At 36.6% G+C, this 26,538-nt stretch overlaps 3 protein-coding genes across 4 annotated transcripts in view; 2 read left to right on the top strand and 1 right to left on the bottom strand.

The window, feature by feature from the left end:
- Nucleotides 1-2,355: 2,355 nt before the first annotated feature.
- ten1 (TEN1 subunit of CST complex) lies at nucleotides 2,356-4,348 on the bottom strand. The gene is made up of 3 exons (XM_007574020.2): nucleotides 4,180-4,348; nucleotides 3,840-3,997; nucleotides 2,356-2,899 (listed from the first exon to the last, which is right to left on the bottom strand). Exons 1-3 carry the CDS (start codon nucleotides 4,266-4,268, stop codon nucleotides 2,748-2,750), a joined length of 399 nt encoding a protein of 132 aa, XP_007574082.1. The 5' UTR covers nucleotides 4,269-4,348; the 3' UTR covers nucleotides 2,356-2,747.
- Nucleotides 4,349-4,380: 32 nt separating this feature from the next.
- Nucleotides 4,381-23,989, top strand: acox1 (acyl-CoA oxidase 1, palmitoyl). 2 transcript variants are annotated; one of them, XM_007574018.2, is made up of 14 exons: nucleotides 4,381-4,587; nucleotides 6,463-6,622; nucleotides 8,335-8,495; nucleotides 12,352-12,459; nucleotides 12,543-12,662; nucleotides 12,751-12,866; nucleotides 13,734-13,903; nucleotides 14,943-15,105; nucleotides 15,970-16,160; nucleotides 17,750-17,929; nucleotides 20,055-20,160; nucleotides 21,053-21,196; nucleotides 21,847-22,053; nucleotides 22,505-23,989. In XM_007574018.2, exons 1-14 carry the CDS (start codon nucleotides 4,479-4,481, stop codon nucleotides 22,553-22,555), a joined length of 1,986 nt encoding a protein of 661 aa, XP_007574080.1. In that variant the 5' UTR covers nucleotides 4,381-4,478; the 3' UTR covers nucleotides 22,556-23,989. The 2 variants fall into 2 exon arrangements, with proteins under 2 accessions (XP_007574080.1, XP_007574081.1); XM_007574019.2 differs by lacking the exon at nucleotides 8,335-8,495 and adding an exon at nucleotides 9,479-9,639 and having other exon boundaries at nucleotides 4,382-4,587.
- A 905-nt stretch (nucleotides 23,990-24,894) lies between these two features.
- LOC103153198 (inactive rhomboid protein 2) overlaps nucleotides 24,895-26,538 on the top strand; it is a 40,541-nt gene continuing 38,897 nt past the window's right edge. The window contains exon 1 of the mRNA XM_007574017.2: nucleotides 24,895-25,213. The gene's annotated coding sequence lies outside the window, so the exon portion shown is untranslated. The remainder of the gene's footprint in view (nucleotides 25,214-26,538) is intronic.

Consider the following 26,538-nt stretch of genomic DNA (forward strand, 5'->3'; position numbering starts at 1 on the left):
GAGGACAGCCAAGTCCAACGGCTGCTTAATGCAGAGAAAGCTTTCACTGGAGTTGAAGACCCCATGACCAAAGAGCTTTTGTCTGTGGGAGAAGCTGTTCAGAAAGGCTGGATGCCAAAAGATTCAGCCATTCGTCACATGGAGGCACAACACCTGACTGGGGGGCTGGTAGATCCTAACAACAGTCACCGAATTAGCTTATTGGATGCCATTGAATCTAAAAAGATTGACAGTACAACAAAAAAGGATCTACAAACTGGCGAACACTCTGTCAGAGATATCATTGACCCTATCACAAAGGAGAAGATCAGCTACAAGCAAGCTCTGGATCGCTGTAGGAAAGACCCTGCATCTGGCTTACCTATGCTGCCTGCCTCTTCCAAACCAAGCTATTCTCCAACATATTGCTCTTCAAGATATTTTAATGTCTAGATTGACTTGTAGTTAACACCATAGCTATCTGATATCACTAGGGGAAGAGAGGAAGAGGGGATAGATTAACCAGGAGGTCAGGCTTTAACTGGGAAGTCTCCTGATGTTTGGCTTGTGAGGAGACTCAGTGGCTCTCCTGACTCAGTAGGTGAACAGCATTGCTAATTTAGGATCCTAAAAATGTTTGGAACTGAATTTAGAGTTAATAACAAGTAAACTCATCTGAGGCCACAATGATTGCTGCAGATCAAGGAATCTCTGCATTTATTTTGTGTGGACATGCAGTAGATGTAAGTTTGAAAAAGAGCATATTAAAGGTGTACATCTGAAGGATCCATTTCTAACAAAGAATGAAGGTAGTTACTACATAAAATACATGACAAAATGCTTAGTAAAATTTATGTTCTTGTCAGTTTGCTGGGTGAGTCCATGAAACAAGGCGATGGAAAATGGCTAAGGCAAATGTATTAATTTTTCAAGGGATGGTGTACATTAATCAACATTATGTAAGTTTGCCAGAGTTGGCTAGAGTAAGATAATTTTCATTAATAAAAGCTAGTGACACTAATGTTTGTTGGAGATTATTGCCTTACAGTGCATCTGCAATGTAATAGTGATGCCCCGTGGCATCTGGATTATTAACCAGTTGAATTATTAACCAGTTCATCTGAGCTTGCATATAAACTTCAGGACCTCAGAAAATGGAGGTCCTGAAACTTTTGTTTGTGGATTTATTCCTGTGGTTGTGTTCGAGTGAATGGGTTACTTATAACAGGCTAAGCAGCCATGAGGATGTTGCATGCTGAGAAGCACAGTCAAACCAGAATCTGGACAAACACTGATCGTTTCCATGCATAGTGAAAAGCTTAGATAATTTGTGGGAGATAATTTACCAAAACATCACACAATTGAAGGATGCCATAAATGCAGTTTGCACCTTTGCTTGGCTTGGTGGGTTGGAGGAGTGCGTGTTACTGCTGCTGTAGTTGTTTAGTGCAGTTATTTTAGGTGTTATTTATGCTTCTGCTGTCAAAACCTGGTAGATTGGTTTCGACTGTGGCTTGCATTCTTTGCTAGCTTAGCTGAGCCTGCTGTTTTCTTTATGAGGCCTGAAAATTAAATTGTTAATGCCAACAGCTGAGTGTGCCGACATTCTGAGTTGCGTCAAGGTCTAAGTTATTATTGTTATTAAGCTATTTTCTTTTCTTTCACTACACACAACTAATTTATGTTTATTATTTAGAGGTTGTTGTTTTTTTAGCTTGGTAATAAAATATATTATGGATTCTGCTGCTTCTACTACATATATATATATATATGTATTAACTCAGGAGAAGACGTATATTATAAAACTGTTGGTCAAGCTGCCAGGATGATTGCTGTTGAGTTGCATTTGTTTAACCAAGAGTCATACATAGGAATATTTGTTGTTTGAGCCCTTTTGGATCAAAATAAAGTGACCAGTGCTGTATAAATACTGTTTATGGTGAATATTGGTGTGGTATTGGGGCATAATATTATAGATTGATTTGACTCTGTGTTAATTCTTCACTTAAAGCTTAAAATTGTTTGATATTTTATGAAGAATCAGATATGATTAAAATTAACTTATGATGGTTAAAAAGCATTTGGCTCTTCACTTTTTATTATGAATGTTCTGCTAAATGCATCAATTCATCCATCTATTGTCAAAACTTGCTTTTCCTTGCAGGTTCATAGAAACAGAAGCAATCCATAAAGATGATAAACAGACTTAAAGATCACTACTGTCATATCTATGCAGATGACATCAAGTTGTACTGTTCCTTTAAGGCCCTGGTTTTCATACGAGCAGACCACAACTCATAAGAAGCAGCGTTCACCATGTAAGAATAATTTCCTAAACAATACCAGAGAGGCATATTCCAGAATAAGACATCACCCATTATGTTTCATTTCGTTTAACCAGGACATTATTTTTTATTACAAATATATACAGAAATATACCTGATTTTGACAGTAGAAAATATTCCTAGTTTATTGTCATCCACATAATGGAGGAATGTGAATCTGCTGCTTGTATATGAGCTTTGGCATAACATTTGTTCACAAGCTGTGAAATGACATCATCAAGCAGAATTAACACAAAAATCTGCTACAAGCAATCATAAACCTCAGAGATTGACAAAAATACAATATATGGACCCAATCTGTCTTCTGGGAACCAGACTGATTCTTAGCTTCCTTGTGCCAGAGTAACTGATAAAGATAATATGGGTACAAAAGTCTCTGAACATTGCTGTGGGCCTGCTAACATTACAGCATGAAGACCTTTATCAAGTTACATCTTGTGGTTGTGCAACCTCCCCCTGTTTGCTCTCCCTCTCGGCGAAGAAGCTCCTCTGCTCAGCGATGGCCTTCTGCAGAAGTGCAGTGTTTACGCCATCAACGCAATTCAGGACACGGGCGCGAACCATCACACCAACCCCTGCAGACAAACGGATGTGGGTGGGTCAGAGTTTTCAACCCTTATAATTCAAAGAGCCATTTTCCCCTTGGTCTACCTAAATAAAACTTATTTAGATGGTCAGTACTTGATGGTCATGAAATCATTTGAATCAGCTGTTCTGGAATAGAGGCACATCTAAAACATGCAGAGCAGGGGGGCGGTGAGGTCCAGGGTTGAGAAACACTGATCTAACAGATTAAAGTACAGAATGTCTGGACCACTCCAAAACAATCAATTTCCAGTCAAAAGAAAGCTGTTGGTATAATAAAAAAGATTAATTTAAGCATAAATATGCAAACTTTTGGGCTTATCTGTATGAATGTGAGTTCGACTGTGTGGTTTTTTGGATCTTGGGTAAAGTAGTTTGATTTGTCTGTCACAATAACAAATAATAATTGTCCCGATAAGTGACAATATTGTTTGAGACTATTTTCAATATATTAAAAATTATAATTATATTATTATTGGTCTATGAGAGTTTGCCCGATCAAAGACCAATACACTTTTTGTAAAGAACACTTAACATTTAAGTGGAAGATATTTTGCATATCTTCCCGTTATAGTATTTGGATATTTAACAACCAAAAACAATAAATAAATACCACTTACAACTTAAATAATAAAAAATGGATTATGATGTCTGTAAACAACATTTTTCTTCAAAAATATTAATCATCAGAATGAAAACTATCAAATTTATTTTAATTTATCATGCAGTTAATTGATTGCTTTCTTATTAGGACAAGTATAACTTTAACAGCGCTAAATTCAGTCCATTATCATCCCAATGACTACATTTTAATTTTTCAGTGTGCCAACAACTTTGCATCTCTCGGTCATAACCAGCTTCTTTAATAAAAACATCAGAGAAGATAAACTAAATAAAAACTACAAGAGAAATCACAGAGGGGTCTTTTACCTTCATACATTTCTGTCTCACCCAGAACCAGGTACTGGGCTCCAATTATTGGGTTAAATGGCTCAACAAACTGGGTTTGGACAAACACACGGTGTTCTTTGGAAGCATGCTGGGCTGTCAGGGTGGCTTTGGATTCATCCGGCTGATAGCAAACAAGTCTGGAAAGGCAACAATTTCAAGTTACAAATAAATAAAAGCAATATATCAAGATATAATGTTGGAAATTTGCCCTGTAGCCAACCCAGGTACACTCTAAACCAGGACTGATTATTAGTCAACCATCCTGGGGGTCGACATAACTATAAACTTTCTGGGTCAGAACCGATGCCTAAATCCCGACCTGCCAAATGTCCGCACTGATTCTCCTTCTTTGATTGAGTTCACTTCCCAAGGAAAACGAAACACTGCGGTTGGAGGAAGCATCGACATGTTTATTAACTATAAAGAAGTTAACCTATCACAGAACTCTCGGGAAAACACTTCCGGGATCTGTGTCACGTCACCATACGTAACCGTTCCCACCTCTCTGCGGCTGCGCAGTAGAGACATTACCCAGGTCCAGCAGGTTACTGGAGTACCTCTACTTATTATTCAACACTGTTTAGCTCATTTTCCGCCCATATAGACGAGGTTTGAGCCATGAATCCTGATATCACACGAGAACGTCAAAATGCTTCGTTTGACGTCGAAAAACTTACGTACATTTTGGACGGAGGCCCGGAAAAGACCAAAAGAAGACGACAAATTGGTGAGCTTGAAATGTAGTTTTTACAGCTGCCGTTGTGTACATTTATCCAATTTGCTTCAATAACAAGCTGCTACATAAATTTGAACTGTTGTTACTTCAAAGCTTGCAAAGCATTTTTAAACGCATCCCAAGTTAAGGTTTATGAGTCTTTTTAAAGTGTTATTTAGAAAAATGTCTCCAACAGGTCCCATGAAAAGAGATATTTTAAGATTTTTTATATTATTTTGATTGAGCATTTTTCACAACTATATTCGGGTTTAGTTTTATCTACCAATTAGCTTTAAATTTAAGTCAGGCTGCACTTAGTAGAAGTAAAAATTATTATTACCAAGGTCAAAAGATCTTTATGACTCAATAATTCAATTGAGTCATGTCAAGTCCATGTTTATTAAAGTTATATTAAACATGGTGTCGATCCTGTTTTTCGGGTCCTGACTGAATAAGCCTTGTAAGCTGGTTGCCTTCTCAAAGAAAGAGCAGGCTAAGTAGCATGTATTATCATAGTACAGCAACCTTTACTACCATAAAAACCATTTTACCATCGGTTCAGCAAAACAAATGTGTTTAGAGCCAGAAAAGATCCAAGACTCTGAAGAAAAAATAGAAATTTGTTTAGATTTTTAACTTGAAGAACAAGTTTTTATGTTTGGTACATTTTCTTCAATGTTGTTGCATTTCTAAAAAAAAAAAAAAAAAACAGGACAATGGCTTAATAAAAAAGTGTGTTCTTTACACTGTTAATGTCATTCCTATTGGAAATGTTATGAGTCTTTCTAAAGTATTATTTAGAAAGACATGAAAATGCCAAGAAAAAATGGCTAAAGCTGACATTTTAAAGAACTGAGCAGCATTTTAACTGAGCAACATTTCCTTTTAGCATTTTTGGTCTCATGCTATGAAGATATTTTGATTCGTTTTGTTTTGTTTACTATTTTGTTTTGTTTTGTTTTGTTTACTATTTCTGTTGCTGAACATTTAAAGTAACTGGAGATCAAAGTAATTAGATTTTTTTTCCTATGATCAGTGATGAGAAAAATAAATTATTCCTCCTCATTAATAAAATCCATCAAAACTCTCAAAAAATAAACTCATCAAACAGTATTATGAGCTTTTCTGTATTTTTTTCAGCTTAGTTAAAATCAGACAGAGATTAGGAAGAAATGCTTTGACTTATATTAAAGAGTAACATGTCGGACTGCGCAATAGATCATTGTATACAATATTTAAACCCTTATGAACTGTTTGTAATGCAGTAAATATTGTGTGGTATATTTTAAGTGTTGTGAACATCTACTTTACATATGAATGTAGTATTTTCTGTCTCAGATGTTTACACTGGACACAACTTACAATGCCCAAAATTATAAAGATTATACTAGGTGATAGAAGCACAGATGAGGAATAAACAAGTAGGCCTATTGTCATCACAATATTTACCAATGGAAAAAATAAATTTAGATTTATTTTGAAGCATTTGACCTGAATACCACTGACGAAAGGACGGAAAAATTTCTCAGTTTTGTCCGTTATTCATGTGTTTCTGATTCTCGGGCAAACGAAAGTGACAGCAGGGGGAATCATCAGGTAAATAAAATAAAAATAATTGATGAGACAAATCAACTCTTGACTGCTAAGGCTTTTAAATACTGACACCAGCTTTAGAAAATAAAAATAAGTCAACAGTTAGTTAAAATTTAAATTCAAACACTATTTTCGTATTGATATTTCTTTAGTTTTCTGGCATTTACTGTGAAATATTGTACAAAAATAAAAAGTGATACATTAGATTTGTATGACCATACTTAAAAAATACTCATAAGTTTCCATCTCTCCGCTGTTGGACGTGTAGTTTAACGTTTTGTTTGTCTTCCGTAGAGGCGCTGGTTTTCAGTGACCCAGATTTCAACGAGGACGACCCAAACTTCCTGTCTCGCAGCGAACGCTACGACCAGGCCGTTCGAAAAAGCGCCCAGATGATTCTGAAGCTCCGAGAGTATGGCATCGCCGACCCGGAGGAGATCTATCACTACAAAAGGTACGCAGACGGAGAACGACGCTGGCGGGAAAACGATTCTCCGCCGTCTAATCACTGCGATAAACTGACGCTAAAAAGTTCAACGTTAACCAAAAACTGAAGCTCTCAAAAAAGAAACGCTGTTATATATTGATCTATGAAAATAAATTATTTTCAAATCAAGCAGACTAAACATTTCCCAGACAGGACTGCAGTGTACCTGTATGTCTGTCATGATAACATATTTTGCTGAACAATGACGTTGTTATTGCAATAAACCATAATATTGTTGTTTTGAAACCATTTTTAAGTAATATAAAAATAATAATGGCATAATAATGCAAGAATACATTCTCAAAGATCAATACATTTTAGTCTCAAATTTACATTTAACACCTGAGCTGGAAGACATTTTAAATATCCAAAATAAATAAACAAAACAACAGAAACAATCAATAAAATGACTTATTAAGATTCTGTAAACAGAATTGTCCTTAAAAAAAGGTACATTGAGATAAATGCATCAAATTGAAAATCAATATTAGTAGAAAAAAGGGGGAAAAAGAAAAATGTTAATGATGTGAATGGAAATGATTGAGTTTGTTTTAATTTATCATGTGATTAATTGATTTATTGTTTGTTGTGACAGTATGTCATTAACTAACTTCAGTGCAGAGCCGTTCTAAAATCACTACATGAACTTTATGATTACAGTCAGAGTCTCTGATATCCAAACCCACCCAGCAGTAAATGACGTAGCTGCTAAAACCAGGAATCAAAATGGATTTGTTTTTTCTCCAAATAGGCCCCATTTTTCAGGAAGTTTAATCATCTTAGTCAGAAGGTTAGCTGACTAACCTTCTGACTAAGATTAAAGCAAGTGGTTGCTTTAATCTGACATTCAGCATAATGGACAGTCTAGAAAAATGTCTGTGGACTCATCTGTGGGTTTGAAGCAAACAAAAGTCTGAGCAAAGTTCAGAAGAGATTAAAAGTGTGTGAAAGGCTGAGAGACTGCCAGCTTGTTCCACTTCTACAATGGAGAGTAGAGAAGTTTAATCAGTGCCTTGCCAAAGGATTCATACTTCCACCTTTTCACATAAGTCACGTTGCAACCAGAAACTTTAATCCATTTTATTGGGATTTTGTGGAACAAATCACTGGTCTGCCATTTTTATCAGCTAAATAAAACTATTTTAGAAATGCAAATGTTACACAGCCTTGTGGAAAAAGAACTTTTGATAAATATCTACAGTAGGAAATTTGTTGTGATTTGTACAGAATAGAGGTGGGCGATATTGATTTAGGATTTTATCACCACTACTGTGACAGCAAAAAAAAAAAAAGATAAAAAATATGCATTAATTCTTTTTTAGTAACTTTATGGCTGTCAGTGCATAAACAGGTGTATTATTAGCCTGGCTGGCCACCAGGCTTTATTTGTGCCCCCACCAGGCTTAGCATTGCTTATTTATTTAAGTCTTTTTAAAATGTTTGCATTTTTTAAGACTTTATAGTTGGTGTTCAGGTATTAATCTTACAATCTTTTAATAACACATAATTATCAAGTGATATTTTAAAATGTTTAGCTCAATTTTTCATTGAGACGTCTTTTCTACGTCAGGCTGAAATAATGTTCGATAAGTCACCTTCACATATCTTGTTTAATATCAGTAAATGTATGTGTTGTCTGTTGATTTATTGAACCTGAACTTCAACCCCTCTTCGTCCAGTATGGTTAAGGGGAACCAGCAGGAACCTTTCGGGCTGCACGTTGTCATGTTCATCCCAAGCCTGCGCAGACTCTGCGACCCCCAGCAGGCCAAGAAATGGCTGCCTCTGGCTGACTCCTTCCAGGTTTTGGGCACATATGCCCAAACTGAGATGGGTCACGGTCAGTCCTGAATGTTGAAGCTAAATTATTTACTGAATCGATTCATAAGGCCCTTATTTGATGTTAAAAACAACCATTTCTTAAACGTAACACGGATCGGTACCAATGGGGAGCGATGGGAAGTTCTTGTGCGTGTTTGACAGATCTGAATCATGTAGTCGAAGACGGCATTTTATCTGCTAATGAGAGATGATTCTCTAACAAAATACTGTCCTAAATGCTTCTGCACCTGTTGTAGAGTTAACATAGTGAACTAATTATCATAACGTAGCGTCGGTTTTCCTCAGAGCCGCTTCAGTCATCAGTTAGCTCAAAAACTTCCTCTTGTTTTACTCTCTTTTCTGTATTATAACTCACCAATGACGACGCTTTGTGTCTCGTAATTGATTTCCATCTTTTACAAATCATGGAAAAATAGCAAATAATTCATATTAATAACAATCTGAGCCTTCCTAGTCTGCATTTGGATTGGCTGCTGAGATCCATGGCGACCAGAGATTATGGGATGTAGCGAATAAACAGGCAGCATTGTGTGATCGGGGAGGCTAATGAGGCCTCTGAATGTGCAGCGTCTGCCTGCTTTAGGTCTGAATCGAGAGGAGAAGAAGCTTCTTCCACGTTTTGGACTGATGCTCTGGTGTTTTGTAAATGTTTTTGCTCTGGTTTAGGACCAAATTCCTGACACTGAAGGGAGATTTAAGTGGAAAATGAAGGAGTGAAGTTTCAATAAATGACAATCATTTGCTTGAATCAACTATTCCAATATGCATGTTATGCTCACAAGCTGTTTTGTCTTCTCTCTTCACTGCTTTCCTCTCTGCTGCCTTGAACCATGCAAATCATTCACATTTCTCCTCTGGGAATAAAACAATGTGATTCTTTTCTCTGATTCATCCATGGGATGCCTTCCATCCTCACACCTTTTCCCACATCCTCCCCTCCTGCTCCTCTGTCCTGTTTGCCCCCCGTCTTGCGCGGCCTAGTTGTGTGCACCCCGGCAGGCCATCGCCCTTGGACCTCCACTTGGCGATGTTCCTGCCCACGCTGCTCAACCAGGCCAGCCCGGCTCAAATGGACCGGTTCTTCATGCCCGCCTGGAACCTAGAGATCATCGGCACCTACGCTCAGACCGAGATGGGCCACGGTAAAACGAGAACGGACCCGTCCGAACCGGCTGTGTTTTTGTTAAAGGAACGATTCTCAATCAATCAGTGATTAGTTTTGGTAAATCAGAGTTAATTAAATGTTTCTGTCTGATCAGGTTTTTTTGGAAAAAAAATAAATGTATGGATTTTTTAAATTTTATCTTATTTTTCTCTTACAGTTTCCCACTCTCAGGATCTTTTCCCATTACAATTAGAGATGCACCAATCCAGTATTAATATTTGTATTGGTCCCAATATCAGAAAAACCCTCCAGCTCTGATTTTGGTGACAACGATCAATTCAGGCTCATTCTACGCTACAAAAACACAAAATCTTACCAAGGATTTTTAGTCTAGTTTCTAGTTCAAACATCTTATTTGAAATAAGATAAAACAAACTTACAAGTAACTTTTCAGCAAGATGTAGGAGCTTGTTTTAAGTGAATACATCCTTAATATTTATGAAAAAGTATTAATTACATTGGCAGATTATTTCACTTAAAACACAGAAAAAAAATTAAAACATTTGAGAGAAGATTTGCTGACAAAAACATTTAGTTTTAGTCAGTGTCAGATTCTTTACTATTTATTTTACATTGGCTGCACTGTTGCAGAGTTATAAAATAAATTTACATTTAATAGTACATCTATGTCTGTGTTTAAAAAAAGAAATGTTTTAACTCAGCACTGTTTTGTCTGTGTCGGATCAGTACCGGCCAATGCTGAACCTCAGGTATCGGTATCAGAAGTGAAAAAAGGGGGTTGGTGCATCTCTAATTAAAATAAATAAAACTATAAATTATTTTAACAATATTGAGCTTTGCCTTCTCAGGCTGCAGTAGATTTAAAACACTTACAAAGCTTTAATGATGATTCAAAGAGACATTTTTTGCTTTCAGTCCAGCTAAATAAAGTTTGTTTAGAACAGCAAATGTTTCATGATAAATATGTACCTGAGAAAATCGGCTATAATTAAAAAAACAACATAATTTAATTTCTAGCTTAAAATTTTTGGTAACACTTTATTTGAAGGGGGTTGAATAAGACTGACATGACACTGTCATAAACATGACATAACACCTGTCATGAACATGAATAAGCCTTCATGAATATTTATGACTGTTGTCATAAAGCATCATTCGGTAAATTATGACACTTTTAATACAAAGTTGACATTATTCAAAATGTCTTTGTTATGACAAATTGACATTAACCAAGAAATCATTACTGTTTAAACTTTACCTTTAATAACATAAAGTTACCTAATTTTTAAAGTGCAATCATTAATTCTTTTATAACAAATTTATATCAGTAATGATTTCTTGGTTAATGTCAAGTTGTCATAACAAAGACATTTTGAATAATGTCAACTTTGTATTAAAAGTGTCATAATTTACCGAATGACGCTTTATGACAACAGTCATAAATATTCGTGAAGGCTTATTCATGTTCATGACAAGTGTTATGTCATGTTTATGAAAGTGTCATGACAATCTTATTCACCCCCCTTCAAATAAAGTGTTACCAAATTTTCAACCTTTGTTAGAAGGTGAATCTCTTGCAGAAGGTTTTCTAGTTTTTTCCATGAAGAAACTGGAAAAACTACCAACCCAGGCGTTTGATAATGTTTAAAAACATCAGTGTTAAAGAGCCATTGTGAAAGGTTCAAACAGGTTTCAGACCCCCTGATCTATGTTCATTTTTTCTGTTTGACAGTAAAATATTTCAGCTCTGAAACTGACGCTAAAACTCATTTTAGCTTGTTATAGCTTGTGTTTATTGCCTCTAATGAGAAAAATCCTAGTATGATTTACCAAAACTGATAATCTTCCATCTACAGTAACTAAAAACTGAAGCTAAATGTTCGCTTCTTCCCTTAATTAATTTTTACTCTTGTTCCTCTAGAATAACAGCTAGAAATGTATCCCTGCTTCTAATGCGTCATTTTGATGAACCGTCTTTCCTCTCCTTCACCTCAAACTGTCGTTTAAGGACCTGTGTTTACCTGTGACTGCCGTGTTATGGCGTTGATTACATTGAGATCTGTCAAACACGACAAGCTGTGTCACTCCTTTGTGTTGTAGCTAAAAACTGAATTGGCTTTTTGAATTTAAATAATTTCTGATTCATTTTGGGGATAATTTGAAGCCAAGTGGCCTTAGCAGATTGCTATACTGTCTAACTGAAATACGCTACATAGGGATGCACGATATTATTAGCATGGTATCGGTATCGGCAAACATCAACTGTAAAACTTTATATCAGACGTCGGCCACTCCGTCAAAATAACTCACTGATATAAAAGTGACTTACTGGTTTGTTTTTATGTGACAAACCAGTGACAAAGCCAAATTTGCTCTGTTTGAGTGTTGTTGTCTTTAGAGAGAGCAAATGCCACGAAATTTACATTAAATATAATGCAAGTTGAAAGTTTTACATAATTTCCAGCCTCCTTTTTAGTATTTGCGTTTTTTTTAGCAGGCTAAATTGACAAAGATAATGCAGCAGTTTAATTCCACAGTAGAGAAAGTCATATATACTCAATAAATAAATATAGGAAAAAAATATCGGTATTGGTTATCAGCCAAATGAGCTTTAGTATATTGGCATATCGGATATCGACCAAAAATCCAATATCGTGCATCCCTAATGTTCCATATCACTGTTATTTTACCAAAGCTGTGTGGGGATGTAAACGTTTTCTGGATGCAGGCACACACCTCAGAGGCCTGGAGACCACAGCCACGTACGATCCGGCCACCCAGGAGTTTGTGTTGAACAGTCCCACCGTCAGCTCCATCAAATGGTGGCCTGGAGGACGTAAGCACAATCACAGATACTCCGATGGTCTGGGCTTTCAGGCAGAGCAGAAATCATCCCCCCTCTGTCTCCTCCTGCTCCAGTTGGGAAGACCTCCAACCATGCCATCGTTTTGGCCCAGCTGTACAGTTTGGGAAACTGCCACGGTCTGCATGCGTTCATCGTTCCCATCCGTGACATGACGACTCACCAACCTCTGCCGGGTAAACTCAGTTTGTCTGGTCTCTTTGGACGTAGCATTTGCAGAAAATCCACCCGTCTCTCATGATCTTTTCTGCTTTCCTGCTGCAGGAATCGTAGTCGGTGATATTGGCCCTAAGTTTGGCTTTAATGAAGTTGATAACGGATTTCTGAAACTGGAGAACGTGAGGATTCCTCGAGAGAACATGATGATGAAATACTCCAAGGTGATTTGATTGTCTTCCTGAAAAGATAATATCTATAGAGATCTTGAAAACATTAAAATGCTGCTCAGTTGAAAACAGGGTTGCCAGATCTGACGGAGATTTTCGAATTCACAACGCTTTTGGTTGTTCTTTACTAACGCTTGGGACACAATGGAAAATAATGTCCATAAAGGATTTTAAAATGGGATAGAAATATTCTTTAATGTCCCGAGTTTAGATGTACCAGCAGCAACTTCATGATGAATGCAAACTGCAAATTCAGACTAGAGTACAAAATATATAACAGAATAAGAGACTGAGCAGTAAGGGGCAAATTTATAACAAAATATTCATATTTAATGAGGGAAATAACATCATCATCTTTATTCCTGACGCATAAAAGGTTCAGAGTAAAGAGATAAAACAAATTATAAAATAGGATCTAAAAAAGTAAATAAGAAAAAACAGCAAGTAAGATGTTGAGTCACCAATAAATTATCTTATAATTCACATGTGTGTGTGTGTGTGTGTGTGTGTGTGTGTGTGTGTGTGTGTGTGTGTGTGAGATGTATAGTTTCATAAATCTAGATAAATGGATATAAATACATATATAGATAGATCTAGATGGATAGATCTATAGATATTAATGAGGGCTAAATTGATTTTACCATGACTGGGGTTAAAATATCAAATTATAATTAATTATATGTTTTTGGAAAAAACAGTGAAAATGTTATCGAGTATCAAATATTTGTCTTCAGATTGGAACCAAATGTAAAATAACGTGGTTGCTGCTGTTTAGTTAAATCCTTAAAATGCTGATTCCAGTTAGTGGCAGTGATCCTGAGGATGGATTAACGTTTAAACTGGGGATTCTTCCTCCACCAGGTGGAGCCGGACGGGACGTACGTGAAGCCGCCCAGTTCCAAGCTGACCTACGGCACCATGGTGTTCGTCCGCTCCATGATTGTAGGCGAGTCGGCTCGCGCCCTGTCCAAGTCCTGCACCATCGCCATCCGCTACAGCGCCGTGCGCCACCAGTCTGAGATCCGGCCGGGGTCAGGAGACACACTGCAGCACAACGGTTTCACACAGAAATCACTTTACGTGCATCTAACTTTACACACATCTGGGAATCCGCTTTGATTCCCAGATCAAAGCGGATTCCCAGATCTTGAAAAACATTAGGGGAAAAACAGAAATCTGAAGGTGAAAAAATTCTTTGATTTTCCATATTTTTATCTAATCTTTGACTAATTATACTTATTAAATGCAGTGGTACTTAATTGTACTGTTTGGCTTTTATTTGCCTGATTAAACCTTTTAAACTGTATCATGAATCTGATTTAGCAAGACTAGCAGTGATGTGAAGAAAAGACAGTAAAGTGGCTCAAAGTTCACATCTGAGCAAAACTGGCTTTTCTAAAAAAAAAAGTTTGGGTTGAGCTTGAAAATTATTACATAACATCAACTTTTTTTTAACTTTACATCAGGTTATAATGTCATTTCCTCATCAAAAACGCACCTGGAGTTGCTTTGATCCCTTCATGCATGTTTGGGGACTCATTGAATTACTGGCTGAGGATGCCCAAAGGCTTGCTGTCACAAAGCGCCGCTTATTTTCCCATAACACTTCCTCAGCTCCTTCAGACTAGCCAGCAGCAAGTAGCAAAAGCCTGATGGAACTGAATCTGCTAATCTCATTATAAATGCAACTTCTCAGTCCAACCGGCATAATGGAGGAGCGTTATTGTGATGTCTTAAAGACACAGAGGCCCAATTTCAAAGCGTCAACATTTTTATAGCAATGAAGGTAACATATTTACTTGATCATGCTGCAAAATGGGGCTTTGTGCTTGGAAAACACATAGCACCACTTCTTTAACAAAATTATTATTTGTTTGGCTTTAAATATGAATTATTTTGAGTTTGCTGAATCTCCAACTGGAGCACAGTTCTTGGCGTTTTTTATTTCCCCAAACTGGTTCAGGAATCCCCAGCATGCAGCAGGAAATGTTTTGTGTCTCTTTAGATATCTGATTTGTTGCCACATCCTCCTGCAGAGGACAGTCTAACCTCTGCGTTTCCAATCTGCAGAGAGCCAGAGCCTCAGATCCTGGACTACCAGACGCAGCAGTACAAGCTCTTCCCTCTGCTCTCCATGGCTTACGCGTTCACGTTTGTCGGCCAGTACATGACGGAGATATACCACCGGATCTCTGAAGACATCAACCAGGGAGACTTCAGCCAGCTGCCCGAGGTACGGACCTGTTGGATCACTGACCTTTAAACTTGAGGCTTGTGTCAAAAGAAATTACCGATCTACGTTTGGTTGGTGGTGCAATGGTTAGGGCCCCATTTTTTTATTTCAACATACAACACTTAACTTCTTATAGCTTTTCAAGAATCGCAGAAGAATGGGTGGGAAAGTTTCCAGAACTCTGCAATGGTGAAGAGAATGAAATATAAAGAGTTTCAGTGTAATAAATGTGGGTATTTTTATTCAAATTGCATTGTGAATGGGAGCTGCATTAGATTTAATCAACAGGGTTTGAAAATGAGCACAGCAGCTCGAGATGAAACTAAGGATAAAACGGGAACGGTCACACCATCGGTTTGTCAGTTTTTTTCAGACATTTAAAGCAAAAAACGAATCACTAATTATTAATATTGACTAATATGAAATGCTTATGGCTTAAAAACGTATCATGACATATTGTCCAGTCTTTATTTGTTGCTGTTATTGAAATTGAGGGGTCTTTTTTCTGAAATTTGTGTTTTGTTCTCAGGTTTATGCAGTGTGCATGTGAGAATTTTCAAAATGTAAAATTTTGCTATATTTAAATTTTCCTTGTCGCTGCTATGTAGAATATTTTACAAGACATAATTAATAACAGTAATCAATTATGTATAATAGTGAATTAAAACTGTCCTCATTAGTTATTTTCTTTTGTTTTTAACTCCAAAGTGTGGAGGTGGAAAAACCTGAAAACTTACCTTGAGAATGCCTGAATTTTACTGTGGGAAAAATGTGTGGAAACCGTGAATCACATCACTAATTTATGTGAAAGTATTTAATAACCCTGAGCCGAGTCTCTGACCTGGTTCTCCCTCTGCCCTGCAGCTCCATGCCCTCTCTGCAGGCCTGAAGGCCTTCACCACCTGGGAAACCAACTCCGCTATCGAAGTGTGCCGCATGTCGTGTGGCGGCCACGGTTACTCCCGCAGCAGTGCCTTGCCCGATATTTACGTTGAGTTTACCCCAACCTGCACCTACGAGGGCGAGAACACAGTCATGATGCTGCAGACTGCAAGGTAAAGCTCCCAGCCTGCCTGGGTCGAGTTTGACGCAAAAGGAGCTGGACACAGAAACAATCCGACCTTTATCATGGCGGCTATTTTTTTTGTAAAGGTCAGAAGATCAGTTTCAGAAACGTGTCAGATGATATTCGGTCTTTGTTTCCCTCTGAGGACCCGCGACCAGTTCCAGAAATGTTCCCCTCACAGGAAGTTCATGCCTGAACACAGACAGAACAAAGCTGGAGTGAATGGGAGGGAATGAAACGGGAGACTCAGTTTGCATTGAGCTCTGCAAAGGAACAAATGACTTGGAAATGATGCAGTTGTTTTCATGTAGATACTTGTGGCTTTCAGCTCTGTTGAGTTTCACCAGTTAGTCCTGCTGTTTCAATGTAACTCAACACTCCTTATAATGTAAACAGAAGAAGTGTCAACAACATGAACTGGGTTTGGTGCTGACAATCAGCGTTTGATGTTGCAACACTAAACCATCCCTTTTAACACTGTACAGATCCAGACATGCTGCACTGATTAAAACACATAAATGCTTCTTTTATAGTCCAAGTATGGAAATAGATTGGGGTCACTGCAAAAAAACAGTCAGAATTCTGATTTTAATCTCAGAATTCTAAGAAAAAGAAAAAAAAATCAGACTTTGTCAAAATTTTTCAGCAAAAAATGTAAAAATTCTGACTTTTTTCAGAATTCTGAAAAATTCTGAATTTAAAGTCTCAATTAAATCCAGACTTTAATTTTGAGTTTAGGGACAGAATTTTGACCTTTTCCAGAATTTTAACTTTAAAGGGAATTTGGGGAAGAAAAAAAAAATCTAATTTCATTTTTTTTCTCAAAATTTTAACTTTAATCTCTGAATTTTTTTTAAAATCACATTTCTGAGTGTTATTTCATAATTTAGAATTTTTCAAAATTTTTGACAATTTTAAAATGATGACTTCTATCTCATTTAAAAAAAATCTGCATTCTAAATTTAATATCAATTTTGAGATTAAAGTTAAAATTCAGAAAAAAATTAAATCTGAATTCTGCCTTTTTTTTCAGAATTTTGAAATTAAAGTTTAATAAGAATTCTGAAAAAAATCTAATTAAATTGTTTCTCAAAATTTTAACTTTAATCTGAAAAAAATCAGCTTCTAAGTTTAATTTCATACTTTAGACTTTTTCAAAAATTTTGACATTAATCTCAAAATTCTGATCTCTGGTTTAAAAAAAATCTGCGCTCTAAATTTAATATCAGAATCTTGAGATTAAAGTTAAAATTCAGGAAAATGTAAGTCTGAATTCTGACTTTTTTCAGAATTTTGAGATGAAAGTCGGAATTTGAAAAGTAAAGTTATTTTTCTCAGAATTCTGATTTTAATACTTGAAATTATACTTTATTCTCAGAATTCATGGATTAAATTTAGAATATTTTTTGTTCAGTGGTCATAATCCTTTTCCAACCTCATCCAAGCTCCTGTGAAACACAATAAATACTTTTCGCCCAAACCTTTTCCCTTTTCTGTTTGGACAATCTCGCTTCAGTAGCTCCTCAATTTAATTTCAAGCTTTAATATGAATATCTGTGAATCTATTCATGGTTGCAGGTATCTGGTGAAGAGCTACCGGCAGGCGGAAAAGGGCCAGCAGCTGAGCGGCATCGTGTCGTACCTGAACGGGTCCCAGAACCGGAGGGTCCAGCCGCAGGCTGTGGCCTCCAGGCGCCCCCTGGTGGACATCAATGACCTGAGCAGCCTGGTGGAGGTCTACCAGCAGAGAGCCGCCACGTAAGTCACAACCTCCACTGAGCAGAATTACCAGTGCAACGCAGAGATTCAGAAATATACATTTCATTTTAATGCTCAACACCAGGGGGCGCCAACTTCCTGTTGACTGAAAAAGTTGAGCGCAAAAGTAAAGTTTAACCTTTATTATTCTCAAAGAGGAAATGGGAAAACATACTAGTAAAATCCCAAAAGAATAAATAATTTATCTAATTATTATTTGATTACTCAAACAAACAAAAAGCAACATATCCCAAAATAAAGATTAAATAATTTAATTATTTATTCTTTTTTTTGGCATGTTTTGAGATTAAAGCTGGAAAATTAAGTTTTTTTTTTCTTTTTCAGAATTCTGACTTTTAATATCTGAAATTTTACTTTCAGATATTAAAGTCTGAAAGTCAAATTCAGACTTTCAGACTAATAATTTAATAAATAAATCATTTCTTTATAAATTTTTAAATTATTACTAATTAATAATTTAATACATAATTATTGTTAAATAATTTATTTTTTGTTTTGGCATATACTTTTAATTTTTATTTTTTGTTTATTTTTTTTCTTTCTCCCTTCTACTCAACCCTAGATTAATAAAAAAGAGGAATATTAGAGAAAATGAAAAATAATAATCCAAATCAGAAAATACCTGCCAAGATTAAAAGAAAAATAAATCCTAACCCACAAACATTAAACAATTTCATTTTACCTCTTTGTTATGCTCTGTTTCATTGCATGCACCCTTTTTAATGTGTACTTCCTTTTTTTGTTTATTTTTGTTTGTTCTCGTCTCTAATTGGTTATTATTTTGTAGATCAATACCTCTGTTTGTCAGAATATAATATTTGTTTTTTAATTGATGAAAAAGAATATTTTTTCTGCATGCATCAAAAGACACATCTGACCTGGATTTCATTATAATGCGTCACTCAACAGATCCTTATTTTCACCCAATGAGTAGCAAGTTGGTCATTTGTAATGGAATAACGTTTTTCCATACGATGGTGTTTAATTCGCTTCAGTCCGTTGCACCCTTAGTTCAGCCTCTATTGTTTTCTCGGAGGAAGATGATATCCGATTACATCACTGCATGCTGCTCACTTTAGTCATGTCTAAATCTATTTGCTGCGAGTATCAGCTGTGCTGAGCACAAAGAGTCTCTGTCAGCCTGTCGGAGGGAGACCAAACCTGGTGCTCCACTTCCAGATATCAGACCAACAAAGCCCAACTAAACACATTCGTCCTGCTTATTTCTGTTACATATTTGTTCACATGCTGACAGCCATATTATGACAGCTGTTTTAAACTTTGATTAATCCAAAATTTGATGGTGTTGAGGTATTTTTGTGGTGCAAAAAATAATTTAAAACTGCTTGAATTTGACCTTTGAAAACATGTCAGAACCCTACATGGCCACAAAGGCCAAACTTGGATGCTTCATCTTCTGTTGGGATTTTATTCGACCAACTCAAAGTAGTTCTTGGTTATAAAGTGGATAGAAAAAAGGATTAGCAATAATAATATTATTCAATCTTATTTGAAGGCGACTTTAAAAGCACTCAAGGTCAACTGGAAATAAAAACTATAACGCAATAAAAGGCATATATAAGTATATCGAACACAATTAATTGTAGAAAGAAATGATATTAAGCTGGATAAGCAAAGTTTTAATAGTTTTCTATATTTTACATGTCTTGTATTCAGCTTCCTGAGGTAATAACGGTTTGTAAAACCAACTTTTTACTGAAATTGCAGCTTTCCAGGTGTTTCTCTACCATCATTTTGCATCTAGGAACTGAAAGTTTGGTCCGCTCTTCTTTGCGAAGTAGTTCAAGCTCAGACAGATTGGATGGAGAATCAGGTCTGGATCACTTTACACATGAATCCAAACCATTCGGTTGTCTTGTGCTCAGCTTAGGCAGGCAGCCATCGCCAGGGAAACCGTCAAAATCCTCCCATATGCTTTCGATTTTAAGCTTGGTCTCCAGTTTGTTCTCTGATGTTTTCTAACAAGCCTCTGAACTGTTCCTAAACATACTGTGATTAAATCATGTTCAGATGGAGCGTATTTAGGAGAAAACTGTCTTTCTTTTTGAACGACACGTTTACTAATGGAGGTTTGTGTTTGTAGTTTAGTTGAGATGGCGGCGAAAAGCATCCAGCAGGAGCTGCAGCGCAGGAAGTCACAGGAGGACGCCTGGAACAACAGCGCTATCGACCTGGTCAGAGCCTCGGACGTAAGTTCCTCTCTGTCAGTTTGTAGTTTAAAGAAATCTAAAGAATCAATCCTGCAGCTGCAGCTGATCCAGACGCTGCTGCTGGAGTTCTGACTAAAACCAGGAAGTTAGAGCTCATCAACCAGTTCTACAGTCCCTACACTGAGAGAAAAGACTTTAAAATCCTGCTGTTAATTTATAAATCACTCAATCAACAGCACATTAAAGATCTGCTGTTGTCATGGCAACCTTCCAGAACCCTCAGGTCTTCTGGTTCTGGTTCTGCTCTGAATCACCAGAACCAGAACCAAATGAGGAGAAGCAGCATTCAGCTTCTACGCACCACAAATCTGGAACAAACATCCAGAAAACTGAAAAACAGCCGAAACACTGAGCTCCTTTAAATCCAGACTAAAGCCCAGCTGTTTAAAGTTGCTTTTGAAACATAATCAGTGAAACAAACATTATCCAACATTTTGACGTGTAATGGTGATTTTTAACGATGGAACTTGACAAAATGTAATGTTTCATAAATTGACTGCGCTTCTATGACTTTGTATTTTTGTGTTTTTATGACTTTGTATGAAATGTGCTATACAAATAAACATTGCTGATTAAATTATAGTGAATTAATTTGAAAACACATCAGTGAGCTGCTTTTACAAACATAATTTAATATGTAAATTACCTTTTTCATATTCCTCTATTTGCATTTTTAACCAATGCGTTGTGTCCAGATATTTGGCTGTAATTTTTTTTATGATTTTCTTGTTTTTTGGTGGGAGGAGCCTGTTTTGACTGATTATAATTCCTTTAATTTGCCTCTACAATCTGATTTTTCTATCCTACAGTGACTACTTCATTTATTGCTCCCTGGTATTGATTATTTTTCCCTGATATCGTCTCTCTTTAGGCCCACTGTCACTATGTTGTGGTGAAAGTCTTTAATGACAAGCTGAAAGGCGTTGGGGACACAGCAATACACTCTGTGCTGTCAACGCTGGCTCTGCTCTACGCCATGCATGGAATCACAAAGAACTCTGGAGACTTCCTGCAGGTACGTTAAGGAGCGGCGAACCGATTCCAGTTTTCTGACCGATCACAGATCCTTAAGAAGCTGGACCTTCCAGCTCCGATTGTTTTTATGTCTGAAAAGTTGCTAAATATAGTGACTTTTGCTAAATTGGCAACAGTTGGGTGACTACTGTTAACCTTTTCTAATATTTTATGCTACAAAATAAGTAATAAAAGTGCATTTGATTTGTGCTGATATCGTATTGCATCAATATTGTTGCTCAACGCTGCAAATATCACAATGTTATTGTAAGTAAAAAGTTTCTTCTGGACACCCCTAGTAAAGACTGTAACGAACAATCAGTTCTGCGAGATTTCTACAGATCGAGGGGCAGGAAAAGTGTAGCCAGCATATCTGCAGACCCCACACATCCTGGACACACAATGTTTAGACATTGTTTTGGTTCTACACAGTGCTATTTGCACTAATTTAACTTTGTCTTCTCTTGTTAAAACATTCTGTATATATACATATTTGCAAGAGAAAAAAAAATCTTCCTCCAAATTTTGTATATGTATATTTGAAATGTCTGTACATCGAGAGCAAAGTGAAAAGTTAATTTTTTGTTTTTGTGCACAAACGTAGCTAATAAAGCTGATTCTGTTTCCGGTAAACATTCTTCTGTCTTGCAGGCTGGACTGGTGAGCGTGCCGCAGGTTCTGCAGATTTCGGTTCGTATCAAAGAGCTTCTGTCCCAGCTGCGACCCAACGCTGTGGCGCTGGTCGATGCCTTCGACATCCACGACAAGAAGCTGAATTCGGTTCTGGGACGGTACGACGGGAACGTCTACGAGAACATGTTCGAGTGGGCTCGCCGCTCACCCCTTAATGCCGCAGAGGTAAAAAAAAGAAAAGAGAACAGTCATCACACTCTGTAGACTTTAATGTCAGAATTAGGAGATCAAAAGTCACAATTGTTGGGGAAAATATCAAAATTCTGACTTTTGTTTCAGAATTCTTTGACATTTTTGAGAATTGCCTGAATATTCTCTAAATTCTGACGAAAGAAAGTCAAAATTCTGGGTTAAAAAGACATAATTCTGATTTAATCCCAGAATTCTGACTTTTGTTTTACCCAGAATTCTTTCTTTTTTCAGAATTCTTAGGAAATTCAGAGAATTCCCAGAATTCAAACTTTAATTCTCAGAAATCAGGGAAAACTCTTAGTTAACATTGATCTCATTACTCAGATTGCAGGAAGAATATAGAAATAAAAACGTTTTTGTCTGATTACATCCATGTTTGTTTTTGATATTTGTGGATTTTCATCTCCTTTGCTCTTTCCTTCAGGTCCATGAATCCTTCCAGAAGTACCTGAAGCCGCTGCGGTCCAAACTGTAAGCTGATGAAACGGACCTCCACCAACGGCTGGGAGCCTTTAGCTGCACAATCCTCCTCTGTAGTAACTCGTTAAATCAGCCCTGTGATGGATTTCTCTGCTGGTGTTTACCGCAGTTCTAGCTATCCATCCATGTCAGTTTAACTCAACAAATGCGACTAAATTCCTGGTAGATGGCAGATAACTGGAGCGTCATGGTGGTGACGGGGAAATAGACCGAAAATGTCTTTCATCACCAGAAACAGACATTTTTAAAACCAACAAAGAAGAAATAACGATTAGGAGTGCATGAGAAACATTCGTATAGTTACTGTTTTTCATTTAAATTCTGCTGGTATGATTTCTATAATAAATAGTTCATGAAAGCATCGTGTTTGAGACAGAAAATATGGAAGCTTTTTTCATTTAACATATTTTTAGAAATATTGCACACTGCATATGTATAAATACTCCCAAAAATCTAGTGAGTCACAAGCCTCGCCAAACCTGACTGAAGGAGTTGATCCAACCTTTCGCTCGCTCTGAACTTCTCCTCCTTTCCTCTTTGAACTTTGACCAGCTTGAATTTGTTGGCTTCCCTCCAACATTCCAGTTAATAAAAGTTAATATCAATGCATAAATAGCAGGTTCACCAGAAGATAACAGGAGAACAGTTTGATGCTGGGATTAAATTATGCACTTTGGGTTTGTAGTTTTAGTTCCCCTTTTTGCATTTTTATTTAAATTATGAATGATCTTGTGTGTTTGAAAATCACAGCTTGTTTTGATATGGCAGGTAAAGCATGTCCTGTACAAAAACAATCTTTTAGGAAAACCATTTTGGACTCCTGGCAACAGCAAAAGATAACAGAATCCACTTTCTATGCGCAGCCTGGAGTCTGTGCGTTAGTATTATCCCTCCCTACCATGTGGGGACGCATTAAAAAGTTGCACATCTGGGTAGCTTCGTTTTTAAAGCTGTTGCTTTTAACAGGACACATTTCAGAACTTTAAAAAATACTTTCACTTTACTAAGTTTTACTTTACCAATACCAGGCTAATTTATCAAAGTAAATCGAATTAATTTTAATCAGCAGTCAGATTGGCACTGGATGGAAAGTAGCTGTAAGACTTTCGTATTTTTGTACAATTTCAGGACTGTATTGATAACTTGCTCTAAAGCGTCACTATAACTTTTAAAGCTGATTTGTGTATCAATATGTGCCTGATGAAATGTTATTTTCATTATCTAACAGATGGAGGGTGTTTTTGCACAATAGTTTCTGTATTTTCACAAGTGGTGAAACCTATGATTTCAACGACGACCGTTGTCATGTACTGACTAAACCGTTAATCTCATGGGTTTTGATTTTTGTGAGGATGACATTATTTTGTGCTAATCTAAAATGTAGTAATTTAACAAAGAATGTAATAAAAGAAAGAAACGATTGTATTGTTTTTCCTGACACTGTGTAGTTTTTTTTGGATGAAGTTTGATTTACGCTGGTAATACTGTTAGAATTGAATCAATAAGAAGGGTGTAACAATGTTTTAATCTGCAATTTTTTTATCAATATTTCTGATTAGAGTCTAGGACTGCACTGATTGCAATTTTCTGACTAATTGGCACCTTTTAAAGGGGCAGTATTATGTGTCTCCAGTCACATAGTGCTATTTTATAGTACATTTGTTCTTGTTTTTTCTAGGAAATATCTATGACGAATCTCAAAATGAATTTGTTCCAGTAAATTTAACAGATATCTCCAGGTTTTTTTTTTTTTAGAATTTTTCTGAGAATAGCCTAAAAATTTCAGAATTTTTTTTTCTAGAAAATTTTCTATTCAAACTCAGAAATTTCCAAGGTTTTCTTTTCTAGAAAACTTCTGACATAAATTTCAAAGTTTGATTCCCCCCTTCTCCCACCTGAGCAATTTTTTTCAGCTTAGCAAGTTCATTGTTTTTTTTTTTCTTTTAGATTAGTCTCAAAATCTGATATATTTTCTAACAGTTTTTTGACTTTTCAAACTGAAATTTCCAAGATATTTTTCTAGAAAATTTCAGATTTCTTTTTCCTCCCCAGAAAATTTAAAACTTTTTAAGCTCAGTATGTTTTCTTTAAATTAATGTCAAAACTTATGATTTTTTTTCCCTATCATTTTTACTTTTCTAACTCTGAAATTTCCTAGATATTTTTCTATAAAATTTCTGAGAATAAGAATTCCTGACTTTTGGGGGGAAATTTACTCCTTTTTTTCTATATGTAATGACCCCCCACCGCTGTGGTATTGTTGTGAGCCCCCAGAGAGCCCCCTGGTAAATTTGGTCTGGAATCGCCTCTGGTCGTGCGTCCCAGCCGTAGGAACTGAACACAGCCTGGCCTGGCAGCAGATCGGTGCATATTTGTGTAGGAGTAACTACGGCGGGTAGTTTCCACACGCAGCTCCGGGGTGTTGGAGGTGGTTGGAACCGACCCAGGCAGAGACTCTCCCCCTCTGAAGATAAGACGTGGCTCCGCCTCCTCCTCTCAGCTCTCTGCTTTCTGAAGCTGCATTAAAAAAATAAGGATGTCGGAGGAGAGAAAGAGGGAAGTGTGTGACACACCACTTGTCACAATCTAACTGTAGTTTTTCGGACATTTAACACCTGCTCATGAATAAAAAGCCAACTACTTTTGCTTGGAGGTGAGTAAAACATTTTAAGACGTTTGGTGTATTTAGCAGCTGGCTGGTAACTCGTCTTATTTTGTAAGTGAGAGCGGCTATTGTTGTTTTGGTAGACAGTGTTGAGTAACCAGGTTTATTGTGTACTACCTTTTGCTTTACCTCTATTAATTAAAGTAAAAACAAGCTAAAGGTTCGGTTCTAACTGCCGTTGTTACCCCACCGCTCTGAAACTAGCTGTCGGCATGCCTCGGCAAGCCCTTTGTTGCTCTACCCGCCCGTCCAAACCCAAACAAGCTCAGTTATTCATTTGAGTTTTCCATCTGCTGCCCCATTTAAAGTTACTTCTGGGCGCCATGTCTGTCATATTCCTGCGCTGCCCACCTTACAGCCCTCCATCTGTTCTCAATGGCTGTAGGAGGTTATGTTTACATACACTACAGACACACGACGCGAACTGAAACTGAGACTTTCAGCTGAATGGAGACGCTAATTAAAGTTATACATTAATGTTTCCGTGACTTATCCTGGAATGGTTGTATTTCAGCGTACAAGTTGGTGAGTCGCAACAGAGTAAAAATAGCTGCTGTTGTTTAGTGTATATCCCCTCAACAGCTCATTACTGTGAAGTCATTTAATTATACAGTAGTTTTGTTGTTTTTTAAAGCACCTACTCAGCCTGGTCTTTGTTAATCAATCAAACTTGATTTAAATGTAGGTTGTCACTTTTACAATGTGAAGTAATGGTAAAAACTTCTACTTGTTTTGCTATTTTCTTACAATGTGTTGAATTAAAACAGACTGCCTTCCTGAAAACAAGTTGGACACGCCCACTTGTCTGGTGTGGGATGACATCACAAAAGGCAACTGATCTTTGTAGGACATTTGTTTGTGTATATTTTTTATCTGCAGGTCAGTTCAGAAATCCATCTTTTACAAACGAATTGTACAAGGTGGAGTCAAAAATTTGTTAAAAAAAATTAAATCAGAAGCTTTGAGAATTATCTCAGAAATAATAAAAATTTTGGGGGAAATTTCTGAATTTTTAAAGTTGAAAATTTTCTATAAAAAGCTGAGATATTTCAAGATTGATCTCAGAAATCCTCTAGAGAAAATCTTGGAAATGTCTGAGTTCAAAAAGGCTAAAATTTTAGAAGAGAAATCTGAAATTTTCTAAAAAAAACAAAACAAAAACACACACGCACACATACAAGGAAATTGCTGAGTTTAAAAGTATAAAACTTGCTGGAAAAAAAAAAAAAAAAAAACACACGCACACATACAAGGAAATTGCTGAGTTTAAAAGTATAAAACTTGCTGGAGGAAAATATCAGACATTTGCAATT

This window comes from Poecilia formosa, unplaced genomic scaffold, assembly GCF_000485575.1.
Source record: "Poecilia formosa unplaced genomic scaffold, Poecilia_formosa-5.1.2 Scaffold342, whole genome shotgun sequence".
NCBI lineage: Eukaryota > Metazoa > Chordata > Actinopteri > Cyprinodontiformes > Poeciliidae > Poecilia > Poecilia formosa.

What these genes read in the sequence shown, in the direction of transcription:
- ten1 (XM_007574020.2), bottom strand. Translation starts at nt 4,268, where the DNA reads ATGTCGATGCTTCCTCCAACCGCAGTGTTTCGTTTTCCTTGGGAAGTG. An exon ending in TCAGTGCGGACATTTGGCAG is followed by an intron (nt 3,998 to 4,179) that starts GTCGGGATTTAG and finishes TTGCCTTTCCAG; the next exon opens with ACTTGTTTGCTATCAGCCGG. An exon ending in TGAGACAGAAATGTATGAAG is followed by an intron (nt 2,900 to 3,839) that starts GTAAAAGACCCC and finishes GTTTGTCTGCAG; the next exon opens with GGGTTGGTGTGATGGTTCGC.
- acox1 (XM_007574018.2), top strand. Translation starts at nt 4,479, where the DNA reads ATGAATCCTGATATCACACGAGAACGTCAAAATGCTTCGTTTGACGTC. An exon ending in CCAAACTGAGATGGGTCACG is followed by an intron (nt 8,496 to 12,351) that starts GTCAGTCCTGAA and finishes TTCTGGATGCAG; the next exon opens with GCACACACCTCAGAGGCCTG. An exon ending in TGATGATGAAATACTCCAAG is followed by an intron (nt 12,867 to 13,733) that starts GTGATTTGATTG and finishes TTCCTCCACCAG; the next exon opens with GTGGAGCCGGACGGGACGTA.